The sequence below is a fragment of the Ambystoma mexicanum genome, chromosome 9, assembly GCF_040938575.1.
Source record: "Ambystoma mexicanum isolate Mex_15411 chromosome 9, UKY_AmexF1_1, whole genome shotgun sequence".
Lineage (NCBI taxonomy): Eukaryota > Metazoa > Chordata > Amphibia > Caudata > Ambystomatidae > Ambystoma > Ambystoma mexicanum.
Genome location: NC_090931.1, coordinates 900,951,831 through 900,968,559, shown reverse-complemented (window position 1 = coordinate 900,968,559; position 16,729 = coordinate 900,951,831). Strand labels below are relative to the sequence as shown.

The following is a 16,729-nucleotide window of genomic DNA, read 5'->3' as shown; positions in this document are numbered from 1 at the left end:
GAGTTCTGTTCTTTCTGGTTCTTCGAACCTGTTCGTTTGTGAATTTCGGCGATGTCTTCCACTTCGTCTTCAACCCCGCGTCCGGGCTTTAAGAAGTGCGGGGAGTGTGGGTCCAAGATGTCGGTGACTGACTTGCACGACGCCTGCCTCTGGTGCCTCGGGGAGGCCCACGACACGGATGACTGTGTTGACTGCCTGTCGCTCACGTCCAAAGCCTTACGCGAACGTAAGAAGAAGTTGTCGGTAGGTCGGGTGTCCAAGCCCCGGAAGTCGAAGTCGGCGGGGCTTTCGACGGATAATTCGAGGGGTGACTCTCCGCGTCATCGTCGGAAGTCTCGTCGGTCTTCTTCTAGGAGTGGGTCTCGCCACTCCTCAGCCTCTTCGAGGCATTCTCGGAAGCGCCGTCACCGGTCGCCTTCCAGGTCCTCTTCCGAGGATTCTGCCCGGCACGTCGGTTACCCCACCAGCCGTGCGACGCCGGAGGAATGGGCTTCCTTCGGGAAGAAAATGTTGGCGATTCTTGAGTCGCAGGGTACTCAGCCGTCCGCGCCCCCGAGTGGGGTCGGCCGTGTGAGGTCGAGAGACAAAGCTCGCAAGAGTGGTCGGCACGAGTCACGGGAACGGTCCCGTTCGGACAAGGAGGCTCGTTCTCGCCGTACCCGTTCCAGGTCCCGGTCCTCGACGCGTTCGAGACCGTGTGCTCCTGTGAAGTCTTCGAGGAAGACGTCGACGTCTGAGGCGTCGAGGGCGTCGACAGGCTTTCTCGAGGCTCCGGCTTCGAGGACGTCGTCGAGGCCGTCGACGTTCAGGTCGTCGAGGGACACGCTCGGGGCTCCGGCCTCGAGGGCTGTGTCGACGCCGCCGATACTGGAGGCGCTGCATCTGACGTCGACGCCGATTTCCTCGACGTCGACGCCGATCCTCTCGGCGCCGTTGCCGGTTTTCTCGGCGTCGGCGCCGATTCGCTCGACGCCATCGACGCCTTTCGTGTCGGAGGTGCCCCGTGTCACGGGTGTACCCCCTAGGAAGGCTCTGGTTAAGAGCAAGCACACTCGGGTGCCTTTTCGCCACCTAGAATTTATTTCGGAGGCGGATGAGGATTCTGATGGCCTGGTTCCTAGTCTGGTGCCTGATGACATTGTCTCGGGCCGTAGTCAGTTTGACGATTTGAGGCAGTCACTGCATGATGCCAGTGGACTGGACACCTCCCCGGAGGTGGACTTTTGTAGGCCTGAGCCTGGCTCCCATGCCGATTCCTCGTACCGGCGCCTTATGGCTAGGGTGTCTGAGTATTTGGGATGGTCTGCTCCCCCAGGGGAGTTTGTGCAGGATGATCTGACGGACATCCTTGATGTTGGTCCCCCAACTGACCCGGTACTGCCGTTCCATATGGCTTTACAGAGAAGGGTGGCGGCGGCTTGGACTGCTCCGGAGAGTCTCCCGGCGGTGGGCAGATCCTTGTCGCGTAAATACCGTCCAGCCAGTAGCGACCCCTGCTACTTGACCAGGCACCCCACTCCGGAGAGTTTGGTGGTGCAGGCGGCCACGGCCCCGGCAAAGCAGGCGTCGTACCCTACCATCCCTCCTGATAGGGACGACAAACGTTTTGATGGCTGGGCGAAGAAAGTGTTTTCTTCTGGTGGTATGGCGCTTCAGGCGGCCAACTCCGTTTGTGCCTTGTCACGTTTCACGCACACTCTTTGGAACTGTGTTGCGTTAGCGGCTGAACATATTCCCGAAGGGGTTGAACGGGAGGGTTTCCTTGCTATGGTCCAGGATGGTAAGGATGCCATGTGTGAGTCCGTTCAGTCGGGTCTGGACTTGGCTGAATGCGTCAGTAGGTCCATGGCGGCGAGCACCGTGATACGCAGGTTTGCGTGGTTGCGGAAGTCGGGGTTTGCTCCTGATGTGCAGTCCCGGCTCCTCAACATGCCCTTTGATGGTGAACACCTTTTTGGCAGCAAGGCTGACGAGAGCCTTGAGAGGTTGCAGACCTCAAAAGCTGCAGCGAAGTCGTTGGGCGCTGCAGTTCACCAACCTCCGCCTTTTCGTCCTAGGGGACAGCAGTGGAGGGGTGGTTCCTTTCGCTATTACTCATCCTTCAGTAGAGCGAGAGGAGCTGGCAGTCAAAGAGGCCATCGCAGGGGTACCAGAGGTGGACGACAGGGTACCCGTGGTGCCATGGCCGCTCGGGCAGTTGCCTCTTTGCCCTCGGGTAACGCCGCAGCCGCTCCTACTCAGTCTTGAGGCCATGTCCCATGGTTCGCCGGTTGGGGGAAGGCTGGCGCAGCATCTTGTAGAGTGGCAAGCCATTACTTCAGATGTGTGGGTTCTGGAGATCATAGCCCACGGCTACTGTCTTCCCTTTAGGCACAGGCCTCGCGACAATCCACCGGGGAACCTCTCTTTGAAGTGTCCGGATCCGCTCCTTGCGCAGGAAATTCAAGCCCTGCTGGAGAAAGGCGCTATAGAACTGGTGCCTGTAGCGGAGAGGAACAAGGGATGGTATTCCCCTTATTTTTTGATTTCCAAGAAAGACGGGGGTTTGAGACCCATCATGGACTTGCGCGGTTTGAACAAACTCCTCAGGAAGGACAAGTTCAAGATGGTTACTCTCTCTCAAGTCCTCCAGGCCCTTCAGCTTCAGGACTGGTTGGTGTCACTCGACCTCAAGGATGCTTACTTCCATGTGCCGATCCATCCCAAGCACAAGAAGTACCTGAGGTTCGCGGTTGGCGACTCACACTTTCAGTTTCGGGTCCTGCCGTTCGGATTGACCTCCGCCCCGAGGGTTTTCACCAAGCTCATGGTGGTGGTGGCAGCGCATCTCAGGCAAGGGGGGATTCACGTCTACCCCTAGCTGGACGATTGGTTGATCAGGGGGAGCTCTCCCGAGCAAGTCCTGGATCATCTGTCCATCACCTGCCACTCCCTCCACAGGCTGGGCTTCTCCCTCAATTTAAAGAAGTCCCATTTGACGCCAACGCAGAGGCTCCAGTACATCGGAGCTGTGCTCGACTCTTCCCTGGGGCAGTGTTTTCCTCCCCAGGTGAGGGCTCTTCACATTCAGCAGATGGTGCACAAGTTTCAGCATGCCCAGACGCTCCCAGCGTTCGAGTTCTTGAGGTTGCTCGGCCTCATGGCATCCTGCATTCTTCTGGTGCCAGAGGCTCGCCTGCGCATGAGATCTTTGCAGTGGGCACTCAAGATGCAATGGTCGCAGTCCTCCGGCAGTATGTCGGACCCGATTCAGGTGCCGCCCTCGGTCGCCCAGGACCTTCTGTGGTGGGCCGTCGAAGGCAACTTGATGAAGGGGGCTCCATTTTGGCTTCCCTGGCCGGAGGTGACGATCGTGGCGGATGCATCCCTCACGGGATGGGGAGCTCATGCCAACGAGCTGACAGTCAGCGGTCGTTGGTCTCCGTCGGAGTCCAGACTCCATATCAATCTGTTGGAGCTGAGGGCCGTCAGGCTAGCCCTGCAGGCTTTTCTGCCGACTGTGCGAGGAAGGAATGTCCTGATCCTGACGGACAACACGGTGGCCATGCACTACCTCAACAAAAAGGGGGGGGCAGGGTCACTTCCTCTGTGCAGGGAGGCGATGCAGCTCGAGTTCTGGGCCATCCAGCAGGAAGTTTCGGTCTCGGCAGTTCATCTGGCCGGAGTCGAAAACGTGACGGCGGACGCTCTGAGCTGGCAGAGCGCGATCTCTCACGAGTGGGAGTTGGCTCAGGAGATTCTCCTGGAGATCTTCGCCCTTTGGGGGACCCCTCAAGTGGATCTCTTCGCCTCCAGTGTCAACCGGAAGTGCGGGAGGTTCTGCTCGCGGGAATTTCCTCCAAGAGGGGCCTTAGGAGACGCGTTCGTGGTGGATTGGTCGTTCCCGCTGCTGTACGCGTTTCCTCCAGTCCCCGTCATCCCGCAAGTGCTGCGGAGGTTGCGGAAGTTCGGTTCCCGGATGATCCTCATTGCTCCGGCGTGGGCTCGGAGGACGTGGTACCCGGACCTTCTCGACTTGTCCATCTGCCCTCCACGTCGTCTTCCCTACCGAGACGATCTGCTCTCACGGGAGGGGGGTCTGGTTCTCCATCCAGAGGTCAGATCCCTCAACCTTCACGCTTGGCTTCTGAAAGGTTGAGGTATAGGGATTGGGACCTCCCTGAAGACGTGATGGAGGTGTTGCTTTCGGCCCGAAGGCCAGCAACTAAGTCTCTGTACCGTTGCCGTTGGCGTAAGTTCTGCGACTGGTGCAGAGTTCGGAATGTGGATCCTTTTGCTTGTGACATCCCCATGGTTCTGTCCTTTTTGCTTTCTTTGGCCCACAGGGGCTTGCAAGTGGGTACCATTATAGGTTACCTGGCAGCGCTGTCCATCTTTAAGCGCTCGTCTGATGAGTGTTCTTACTTTAAGATCCCTTTGATTTCACAGTTTCTGAAAGGGCTCACTAATGTGTTCCCTCCGTCACCTTTCCTGGTGCCCGGTTGGGATTTAAACCTTGTTCTTAGGTTTCTTATGGGTGCTCCGTTTGAGCCTTTACATTCTTGCCCTTTGAGGCTGTTAACTCTGAAAACTGTGTTTTTAGTTGCGGTTACTTCCGCTCGCAGAGTGAGTGAGTTACAGGCACTTTCAGTTAAGCCACCCTTCACTGTTTTCTACAAGGACAGGGTTGTCCTTCGTGTTCGTCCTTCTTTTCTTCCGAAGGTAGTGACGGAATTTCATTTAGCCCAGAAGGTTGTTCTTCCGGCATTCTATCCTCCTCCGCATCCTGGTAAGGAAGAGGAGAGGCTCCATAGGCTTGATCCTAGGAGAGCTTTAAGCTTTTATGTTTCACGCATGTCCCGGGTCAGAGTGGACGATCAACTCTTTATTGGTTACGCTGGTAAGCGTTTGGGGCAAGCTGTGACGAAACAGACTTTGTCCCGCTGGATTATTTTGGCCATCTCGGAGTGTTACCGCTTGGCGGGTAAGGACCCACCGGCTGGCTTGCGGGCCCATTCTACCAGGGGCATGGCTGCATCTACTGCCCTGCAGAGGGGTGTTCCTATTCGCAACATCTGTGATGCAGCCACCTGGGCTTCTGTACATACATTTGTACGGCATTATTCCCTCGATTCCATCAGAGGGCAGGATCTGGCCTTTGGCAAGGCGGTCCTGTGCTCTGCTATTTGATTGGCTATTCTATATTTGTTTATAAATTCTTTCCCTCCTCCTTGCTCTGGTACTGCTTTGGGAGTCTGTCATAGATATGGAATACGTCGGAGGACCCAATCCCCTCGAAGAACAAGTTACTTTCTTACCTGGTAACGTTCTTTCGATGGGATGGTCCGACGACGTATTCCATATCGCTCCCGCCCTGCCTTCCCCGCTGCAGAATTTCTTTTGCGATTGCAGCTTACGTTCCGCAAGGCTTTGTGTCTGACTGGCAGTTGACTTCTGTCACACGTTCTGGGGGAAAAAACTACAACTGAGGCTACAGGCGTCGTGCGTCCTACTTATCACATCGGATGACGTCGGACGTCGGAGGAGGTCCTCGACGTCGGCGTATCGACGTCATCGACGCAGGACGCAGACGCCGGAAAAGTTTCCGAAGCAGCACAGCTGTGGTGATTACCTGTCATAGATATGGAATACGTCGTCGGACCATCCCATCGAAAGAACGTTACCAGGTAAGAAAGTAACTTGTTCTTCTATATGCCAAGAGGGAAACCTGTCAGAAGCGGGAGATGTGAAGACGAGCATCTCAACTAAGTGAAGAGCCTTCATAGCAAAGACATGTGCACTAACGTCTAAAGCCTTGCACAAGCAAGAAACATTTGTTTAAACATGGCAGTTTGCAGTACCTTCTCAATATTATAATGCAGGAATATGCAAGAGGAGTACATGCAATGTTAAATTCCCAAACTTTGTTGGACACTGAGTACTAAAATCAAATTATTAAGTATAAACGTACACTATTTTTAAGGCCTTAGCACACTCTAAGCAGTGAACATTATGGGTCAGTAATGCTACTAAATAAGTACTATAAACAAATATACATTCACATTGCCGATCTCGCTAGAGGTCACCCATACTTTACTTTTAAGACATTTAAGAGATTCAAATGTGAAATGGGAAAATTCCAAGTAGTAAAGCAATGTAAACACAAATCTAAATCAAGGAAATCTATGTAAAAACAATGGTTATGAGCCCCCTATAACTTGAGAAGCCCTTCCCTGCTGAGGTAAGTGGGCCTAGAGCCAGTAAGAGTCCAAGGTTCCGGATAAGTACCTGTTTTAGAGTTTTGCAGTATTAAAAAGAAGAAACCCGTATTGGCAAAGCCAACAGGTTTATAAAATGTTCCGGTGGTGAAGAAACAAAGTTAAGTTCAAACGATTAGGGGTCCTCTCCAATCAAACTACTCTAGTGGAAGTCCAGAGGGATCCTTGGCCAGATTTCCACAGATCACAACCAGGCAAGGTAAAGGTAAGGTGAGGACTTGGTGCCTGTACAACCATATGGTGGAAGTGGTGAGTGGAAACGGGTGTGCAAGCACAACCCTCTTACCCATACTCCACTAGAAACCACCCCTATGGTTCCTAGATTTGTTAGGCCCACTTACTTCGATTGTTGGTTCCATTACAGGGCATGTACAGGGGCCGCAGAAGCAGTGGTCATTTTGGGGATTAGGTCGAGCTAGGCATTGGTTCCGTGCTCTGACTGGAGAGTTCTGATTCTGTGAAGCTGGATGGCTGGTACCCCAGGATGCAGACCACCACATGTCCCACGATGACTGGATACTCCAGGACAGAATGGAAACTATCAACAGCAAAGAAACAGAGATCAGGCGAATAATGTGACAAGACCAAACACATTACTCCAGCAGTAGAGTAGAGAGCATCAACTACAGGAGCACGGGTCTTGGTCCACTTACTGGTGACCTGTAAAGTTCCAAGCAGATACTTGGAACTAGCACTGGTGTATCGGAGGGGCCATGGTGGGAGCTTGTCAGTGCACAGCATGGTTCATGAACATTTATGAAGGTTCCAAGGGGCTGGATCTTCTTGAAGTGGTCCGGACTGTGCATCAGCCCAAGGGTCGAAGCACCAACAATGGTTATCAGAAGATCAATCTAGCGATGCAGGTTTCACCAGGACCTGGCTGGAGGTAATGCTGGATATCTTAGACGTCCTCTGGCCTTGAGCAGGCTGAAACGACAATCTGACGTATGGATGCAGGACTCTTCCTTTTTATCCCAAATTCCAGCCATGTTCGCCGCCAGCTCACCCATGATAAGGATTTACACCATTTAAACTGGTGAGCGTCTGTCCAACCAGTGTAACACCCTCTTGCCCGAGATCTCCACAGCAAAAGACATACCCCTGCCTGAGTGTGAATTGGACTAGACCATCCCAGCGCCCACATTCTGCAAGATGCTTTCACCACTGCTAAGCTAGGGAAACTCTGGGTTTGCCTGGGAAAGGACTTTCCTTTCATGGGATTATATGCAAGGTGATGTGTGCAGCTTAAAAACACCAATTAATTTTGCAAAGGAAGATCGTCCCCCTGCCCTGGTAATATTAGAGACTGAGCAGTGCCCCCAAAACAGAACTAAGCAAGGTAAGCATAGCAAAAGAGCTTTGCTTACTTCCATACGTCAGGACAGGATTAAACTCATAGCTAAAAGTTGGGTCATTGAGGTCTAGGAGGGAAAGCTGTGAAAAGTGTTTTTTTTTTCTTACTAACAGTTATCATAGGACAGCACATTAAAAAGGGTGGCAGTGGTAGGGGGACCTTAGTTGAAGTCCTTTTGACACAAAATAAGGTCAGGGATCCAGAAACAAACAGGAAAAAGCAAGAGGTTTAGGTTTCACGGGACAGCTGAACTCCCCAACATGGAGTTCAGCCCTATCACCCTAGTATTTCCTTTATAGTGAGCAACTGCATGGAATCTTTACATGACACCTCTATATGATGACCTGTATTTTCAGTTTTAGCCAGATGCAGCGCTTGGGGTCTGAGCGATATTCCCAAGCCATGAACGGTTTCATGCAAGTACAAAGTCCTTTTTATTAAACACGAGCACAGTTTTAGAATGCCTTTTAATTACATTCAGAGAGGCAATGCGAATGAATTCATAAAGTACCATGGAGAACAGAGAATTATGTTTACTTTCTTTGTCTGGGATGAGCACCTATGTTTTGAACATTGTAAAACAAGAAATAAACAAAGTTTCTGGGACCCGCTTCCAGCTCCCCACTCAGTCTGGGAAGTGCGCCAAGTGACTTCATTAATGGAGCAGAGCAGATGTACGTAGTCTAGAGGTTTTCTAGCGGATAATCATGGGGCAATGAGGAAGTATTTAATCTCGTAAATTAGTTTCAAGCAACATATTCTTGTAAAATGCTGACTGTATTGGGATGTCTACAACATCATTTTTTTCTTAACACTGATTGGTAGACCGTGTTCTCAGCTGCGTCCTGCTCCTAATGCTAATTGGTAGGAAGTAACAGTGACCTCAGCAGCTTTTTGCTCTTAATGCTGATTGGTAGAAAATTACCTCAGCAGTGTTTTACTCCTTACACTGATTGGTGGGAGGTGAGCTGCGCAGTGTGCTGTGACTATGAAACACCTAGCTTCAAAGGGAGAAAGGAGGAGATAAGCTGGATGTAGTCCTGAAGAGGCAGAAGGGGAAGGGCCGAGGCCCCAGAAGCAGAGTGGAAGCTCCCTTCATGCAGACCCTATGTAGGGGCTAAATCCCTCCTTTTGTTATTTTTTTCTTGCCTGGTTTTGTAAAGCCACTAAATTGAATGTTTGGCTTTTTGAGTCTCAGGAAGACTCTTTATGAAGACCTACTATTTTCTGACTGAGCTGCATGGGTAGTATTTCTACATTTGTACCCATGGCAAAGTAGCCCATCACCTATGAGCAAATCTTATTCCTGATAGGCTAATGCTGGCACAGTGGTTGATCGCAATTGACAGTGACTCTTTCTGAAGCAATTTTTCCTATTTTTGCAGCTTTTTTGATAAGAGACCATGGTGATTTGATAGGTGATATTTTATATATTTTTTAATGTTCTCGGATTGTGAAGACCACAGGCTTCTGGGCTCCCGCTTCCATTAATCTCCTTACCTTCTAAAGAGTAGTGAGTATGAATTGTGTTTTACCCATCTTTTCATCACACTGGGAAAAGAAAGGAGAGGTATTGCGTATTGAAAGGGCAGATCATTCTGAGGTTGTCTAGTGAGATCTGAAGAGGCAGGCAGTTAGATTTGGAATGGCTAGTATGCCCCCGAGAGGATTGATTGCTCTTCAGTTGGAGGCATTGGCAAATATGGCTGCTAACTCATTAATTACTTTTTGCATATTAAGTGTGTTATGTCTAGTGACTATAATGGTAGCAATGTGTCTTTATTTCTTATTTCACAAAATTAAAAGATTTACTTTATACATGATTTGTAAGAAGCATCCATTGAGTGTTCATTACTGAGAATTTTGTCAGAAACATTTGAACATGAACTTTAAGGGGCATCTATTTGAAAAACTGTGTATGGGTATGTTATAAATGGTGCATGTATTTAATACACTGTTACTGTAAGGTTTGAACATTGGACCATCATTAAAATATAATGTGACATTAGTAAACCACTCCTGGGCAGATGTGAGATTAGCCGTCTACTGCAGGGGTTGTTGACTAATCTCTTTACTGATGCAGTGACTGGTATGCTTTTCTTTCTCTAGTCCTACCACAGCCCCTACTAGGAGGTGGAGGGGGGGGGCGTCTAGGACACTCCCGTCAAGGTGGAAGAAAGGCCTTGGGGATAGAGGTGATAAGAATCACGTCAATGACACCTATTTTGGGTTTTCGGTGCGCTATTGGCCTGATTATTCCTGAGCTCCATGTTTCAGTCTTTGGTTGTATCTAGCCTCTCTGTGGGCATTCTTTGGGTTATAATTGACTTCAAGTTTTTCCTCTGCATCCTATCTCTAGTTTATAGGCAGTTGCTAGTTATCCTGGGTGTGTTGTGGGTGATATACATTTGGTGTTGCAATTACTTTCTTGCTGTCTTGTTACTTTTAGGTAAATTATGGAGTCGGAGTATGAAGCTGGCCTTCACCCTGCTCAACAAGCTCAGCAGTAAGAACGAGCCTCTGCTGAAACCAGGAGACCGGGTAAGTTCTACTTCATGTATCCTAGGTGGTGCAGCCTCCTCAGGGTAAGGTAGTCTTTAGCACAGGATTGTTACTACTTCCTGATCAGAATCCTGGTAGTCCAGCACCCAAAGTTTAACCCCACTTCTAGGGAACTGTGTGTTAGCTCATGATCTACATTGTGTTAATTTTACATTTTCCAACAAAGCGTCAACACTACAGGGAATATATCCAGTCAGCTCATACGTCTCTGACTGTTAACATCTATTCATACTCGGACATTCCAAGGGAATGTAGCAACAACTGTACCACTGTGAACTGTCCGTCGGCATTTGTTCTTATCATTGTTAGGGACCAGTTGGTGCCTTTAAGGTATGTATATTTCCGGTAAGCAGTAGTTGTGCTAAATGTCTGTTAAAACACTTCCTTGCAGCTTCTCTGGGTTTTCCATTGTTGTTTTCCCCCTTTTATGCATTCAGTTCTAGTTTTTTCTTTTTTAAAAAACTCTTTATTGATATTTTATAATAACAACCCAAGAACCCGTAACTGCTCCCCCAACACATTTAATAACTTTAATAGTATCAGAAAATTCACAACCCCAACAACCCCATCTACCCTCCCCTTCCAGTTGCCAGATTAGCCCTCCAGGCTTCCATTCTCTCCATCAGTCACAGCAAGCAATCCTACAAAGTCTATGGTATCCTTGAGGATTGGGTGGGTCCGCTGTCAGTGCCTTGGTTCATGTCTTCCCCATTCATCCATAACCCCCAACCTCCCACCCCTACCTGTGCTTCTTCACAGCGTTCTTAAATCATTGTCCTTTGACAGGTCATTCAGCAATTGGGTCCAATGGATCGATAAATCCTCCCCTTCCATCTCAGGGTCCACCCTCTGCAAAATCGCTTGTTCCGCATTCCCCACCTCCGAACATCCCTTCGCTATAGGTTAATCACTGGGCCTTGTGGGCATTTCCATGCTATTGCCATTCGACGTTTAGCCAGGATAAGCAAGAACCGGCCCATTCTGTTCCGTATTTTGTGCTTTTCCCCCCTGGGAGCTTACCACATAGACAAGTTTCCGGACACTGTTCCAATCTGGTCCCGCAACAACCCATTTACTCCTTTAATAACATTGTCCCAATACTCATTTATTATCCTGCACTGCCATGTCATATGCCAAAACCCAGCCTGCACGTACCACATCTAGGACATTCATCCGACAGTTCCCTATTCATTGCCTGGAGTACACCGGAGTCACATATGTCCTATGTAAAATATTAAATATTAAATTAGACCAACTGGAAACGGGCGTTCCTTGATGTCTTCCGGACCAAATCCCAGACCTGTGGCCATTCGTTTCCCGGTATTTGACGTCCCATGTCCGCTTCCCACTTCTCCTTAACCTTCAACTCCCCCTCAGAGTTCCCTTCCCTCAGGGCCTTACTTTCAGTTCTAGTTAACAATGAAAAGTGCTGTTGGATAGCTTACTTTATGCTTGCAAGGAGTGGCTGTACCAAAACTGTTTGATAAGGAACAGCCACTCATAATGATTCAAACCTGTTATGTAAGGCCACTAGGTACAGCCTCTGTGAAGTTCTTCTGAAGTGCACTATTTCAAATGTCACCGCTAGGTTTTTGTAATTGCCACTGTGAGACTTCCCTTTGCCTGACACTTTGGAAGTGTGGGGATGGTTGTACGGCAGTGTGCGCCACCACTTGCTAATGCTGGATCCCTGGGCCAGTTTTGGGAGAAGGCTCTGTTTGTCCCCCAACATCAGGCTCAGTATGTAGACTGTTCTATACTACTGTACCAATTAGCCCTTTAAGAGATGAAATGCAGCATGATGACTAGAGATACAGGTGTGGGTCATGCAAGTTTCAGTTATGCCTCATGAGTAGAAACCATTCTAATTGCAAGCCAAAAGTGCATTGGGAGAAGAGACGAGAAAGGAGGCTCGCTGCTGCAGCATCAGGCGGGAACAAGCATGAGTTTTGCAGAGACGGCCATGGATGCCGTGCCAGAGCAGTGTAGTGCAGTGCTGAGCTCAAGCGGCTGATCGTGTGAGTGCTTTGGAAACTAAAATGCCTACTGGCCTGTTCTAGGTTCTTCCTGTGCTGCACAAAGCACTAGTGCAAATAAAGTAGGAACACAAGTAATGTTAGAGTAATTCAAACCTGGCCAATCCGGGAACAGGAAGTGAATCTCTCACACGTGCCAACCCTTGGGGGCCAGGGGGGTTGAGAGGTAACCCAGCTCCTGGTAAGGGGACAGCCATGCAAAAGCCAGGGCACGGGAGTTAAAAGCAGCTAGAGGGGCAGTGCGAAGACGCCGATATTGGAGGTGAAGGAGACGCTGACAAGCAGGAGAGACTGGGCTGGAGATGGCAATTCTGAGAAGGAAAAGGAGGAGGTTAAAGATCAGGAAATAAAGGAGAAAACGGATTTGGATAGAGGATCAGGAGGGATAGGAGATAATCAAAAGGTGAAGGGAAGAAACCGCAGTGGAAGTGGAATATAGAAATGTGCTGGAAAAGGGAAGAAAGAATGGAGAGTAAAGCAGGAAAAGTTTGGAAGAGACCGTGAGAGATTAGGAGTTTTTGAAGAAAGCAGAGAACATACTGTGGCAGAGGAGAGACTGTTGTCCGGAACACGAGCAACATCTACAAGACCGTTCTGAGTAAGGTGAAGGAAGAACAAGCATGTGAAAGTGTTGAGTAGACATTCAGAAAATTGAAATTGTCCAGACACGAGTCAGGCCTCTGTAGATGTATACTTCAGGGTGTCTAGGATGAAACTGAGAAAGGGCGGCTGGTGGGCAACAGAACCAGGGCCTGTGGTCCCGAGCCTAGTAAAAGAAACACTGTAGTGCCTCTATCGCAACATCACCTAAGGGATAATCTGTTGACCTTACTTTGCACAACCGCTCAGTTTGAAGTGGTAATTTCGAGGTAACTACATGCTACAAATCCAGTGGGTCTAATAGTACTGGTCCACCCATCAAAGGATTCAATAAAAGCAGGAATTACGAAGGTGTTGGAATCTTAATTGCTTAACAGCCTGACACTCTGGAGAAATTCAGAGACACTATTTTGAAAGAAGTTTTAATATTATTTTTTTAAGCAAGTAAGAGTTATTCTGAGTCCAGTTTTAAGTTGCCCAACTTTGCATTTAATTCCTAATAACTGTGTTGCACTATACCAAAGGGTTGCATCCTTTTGTCTTCATGTCGCAACCATTTGACACAAGGTTGAACTCTCAAGATGAGTTTTTTCCGTCTCTGAAATCCAAACTCGAAATTTGAAGATGCCACAACATGTTGAATCACAGTATTTTACCAAGAACAATCTAAATCTATCAAAAACTAGGGAAGAGCCCGGGAGGAGCAGCAAGCATGGTCTGGTGTAGGGGTCCATACACCCTAATCAAAATGTGTACCTTTACTGACATCCTAAGTGACTTTGAGCTGGCAGTCCTGGACTGGACAATTACTCAGTTTGAATGGTGCATATTTCCTGATTGGTGGTCCGGAAACACCCAAAAAGACTGAAGAAAAATAAATTTATGGCATATTTGACCGAATTTTGGCTGTACGAAAATCTCGTATAGCCTAAATATTTGAACAAATATGCCATACAAACCATTACAATTAAGGGCAGCACCCTTCTTCACTGTAATGTGAGCGGGGGTTGCGGGTAGTGTCTCCCGCTCCCGTCTGAATAAAGTTTTAAAAAACAAAATAGCAGGGCCTGCGGCGCCGGTTCCCATACACGCAAGTGAAGGGAACCAGCATTGCAGATGGATGCTGGAGATGGCGGCACACAAGGAGCTTTGCCGCCTATCGGCATGTAAGGGGGTGGGGAGCAAGGGGATAGTCTGAAATATTCGGGGGAGAGAAAACCGAAAGGTATTTTCGGTAAAATAACTTTTGGTCTTTTCTCCCTCAAACATTTCAGCTTCGTGAAAATCACAGTAAATCCGTGCGCCCAGGGTCACCCCAACTTATAATTTTGTATATCTGTGGATGTTTTTAAGCTATATTTCTCTAATGTTAAGCAGCAAAAGGACCTTGAATGATGCCAGGACTTACGCAAGAATAGACTTTGGCAAAGCCATCTCCCACAAAGCTCTGCCCCTTTTGACCAGTGGAGGCCTTCCTCCAGTATCTCCTTCCCTTTAGCATGTATGTACAACGGTTTCTTTGTTTGGCTCATTTCTTGGCTCGCTCCTGTCTCTTGAGTGACCTGAAAACCTTTCCCATTCTGGATTGTCTAAGCATCCTAAAAAGGTGCCCTCTTGAATCTGGACAGAGTTACTGTAACCGCTTCACATGTTTCTCTGTGCGACTTCAAAGGAGGTAGTCTTCACTGCTGTACTGCTGCTTATGGCATCCAGAATGAGCTTCCAGACGCTGAAGTATTTTCTCTCCTTATTGCCAGCAAGCCCTTGCTGTGTCATCTTGTCAAGATGTGTTAGGGATATTTTTGTACACCACTCTGTTGAGGGCTGAACAACCATCTGACTAAGAGGTGGGACAGGTACACGCAATCAAAAAAGTACATTAAGCCTCTATAGAGGAGGCAGTTGAGGCAGTGAGGTCTGCATTAACTCCAGGTAGGGGATGTGGCGGACATTGAGGTACAATTAGTGCACAGTTAACCTAAGAAACACCACCATACTAGTATACTGAAAAAGATATACCTTTATTAAATTACACATGCATCTCTATTAGTTCGCATAGATACTTGGGTATAAAAAATAGTAAAAGTACAGTGTTTGATAAATGTCAAGACACATTCCACCCTTAAAATAAATGTCAAGCCTATTATCTAGTGATGAACCCATGTCAATTACTGACGAGAGGAGCAGGAGGTGCGGATCGAAAAAGACATGATTAATAGTCACAACAGGATCCCAATTGCCAACACCAACACTGTCCTAATATTTCTAAGCTCTAGGACATCATGAATATGCACTGTGCATTTCAAAGTAAAGTTAGGACCTAACGGGACGATAGAGGAGTAAATGCACAATAATTCTGCAGAGGCCAGCAAAAGAAAGGATACATTTAGGTGAATAGCACAAGCACTTAACACTGAGAGGAAAACGCTAAATAGAGAGATTGTATTCAGGCATTCATATAGGCACAGCACAAATGTAATACAAGACTTTAAACATACATATAAAATCTCTATGCTATAATTGAAGTCTTTGACCTAAAACTCAACCCAATTTCGATAAAGGAAATATTTGCAGAGCCAGATTAGTACTTCTAAAGTCACTTTAGAAGAGTTTCATTTGAGTTCAAAGTTGCCCATTGGAATAAACAGAGCATGGTTAGTAGGCACATCTGCATGTATGGGGAGAAAAGAAGGAAAGTCACAGTTCTACCACACAGGTGAGGATAAGGCAACAACCGCCGCAGTACACTCCAGAGGAGACCCTAAGGAAGAGCTCCAGAGGCAGGATTTTTCCCCAGTAGCCCCATGATGAGTTGCAGGATTCAGCCCCAATGCAAGTCAATAGGGAGCTGGGGGGGGGAAGAGAGCAGAAGTATACCTGCAAAGATCTTTGGCCATGTACCATAGGGACCCCTGAGGGCTTAAGTATCAAGTATAACTCACCAACCCAGTGAGAAGTACTCATAGTGATGGTTCCGAGAAAGTCTGGTTAGGGAGTCAAGCTCTTCTTTCCAAATGCGATTTACAGGATCCAAAAAGCCAGGGACTCGAACTCCTGAACAAAGATGAACCAGGCAGTGGAAAAGAATAGTAATTACCCTTCCTAGAAACAGGACCCTCAAGTCAGAAATGGAAACAATGGCGAAGATGGCACCAGGTGGACAGAAGAACGAGCAGGATATGCAGTGGTGGCAGTTTCCCGCATCAAGGTGCACAGCCTAGGTGGTAAAAACTGAAAGCAGCAGTTAAGCAGCTTAAAAGTTCCTATCGTGGTAAGCTTAGCCAATGAGGAGGACCAGTTGGAGGAAGAGGACATCCCAAGAAGGACATCCATTAACTGAAAATCTTAACCAGATCTTAGAACGGAGTCGCAAACCCAGCCAGAGTGGGCAGACTTGGTCTGAAAAATTTATCAGCAGCTCTCCTGCACCAATATCTTCTCAGCAGGTAGCTAAACCTGCAGCCCTGTAAAACTGAGTATAGGCAAAAGGTCTCCTGTAGATATCCCGCACACACAGGGGCCTAACATAAGCCAGTCCCCCCACTCCCTCAATCACGCAATTGGGTTTAAAAGAAAGGGTTAGATGGCCAGCCAATCATTTTGGTCCCTAAAACTGCTCAACACCAAGGACCACCCACAAAGGATGTGAAATGGCCGGCCCAGAGACAGTTCTAAATCAGCCCAAATCACCACGGAGGATGCATGGCTGGGCTCACAGTAAGCCGATGTGTGCACACCAGTCATTTTAAGCCTGCCTCATGATTCTCCATACAAAGAGATTAACAAAAACTAAATGAAATGGTTGAGAGCGAGTCTTAAAAAAATACCTTAGTTCCCCAATGGCTACCAATAAGGTATATTGGGCTACTAATCCAGTAAACTGGCGTGCACCCTTGGTGTAGCCAAAACTAAATATACAG

The 16,729-nt window shown here is 48.2% G+C and overlaps 1 protein-coding gene across 5 annotated transcripts in view; it reads left to right on the top strand.

Moving 5' to 3' along the window:
* The window catches only part of DIP2A (disco interacting protein 2 homolog A), a 2,340,120-nt gene that overhangs the window by 462,642 nt on the left and 1,860,749 nt on the right, over positions 1–16,729 (top strand). For all 5 annotated transcript variants that reach the window (XR_011274713.1, XR_011274712.1, XM_069616034.1 and 2 more), the window contains one exon: positions 10,061–10,152. Coding sequence is in view for 3 of the 5 variants with exons in the window: in XM_069616034.1 (XP_069472135.1) it covers positions 10,061–10,152 (92 nt within the window). In the remaining 2 variants the exon portion in view is untranslated. The remainder of the gene's footprint in view (positions 1–10,060; positions 10,153–16,729) is intronic.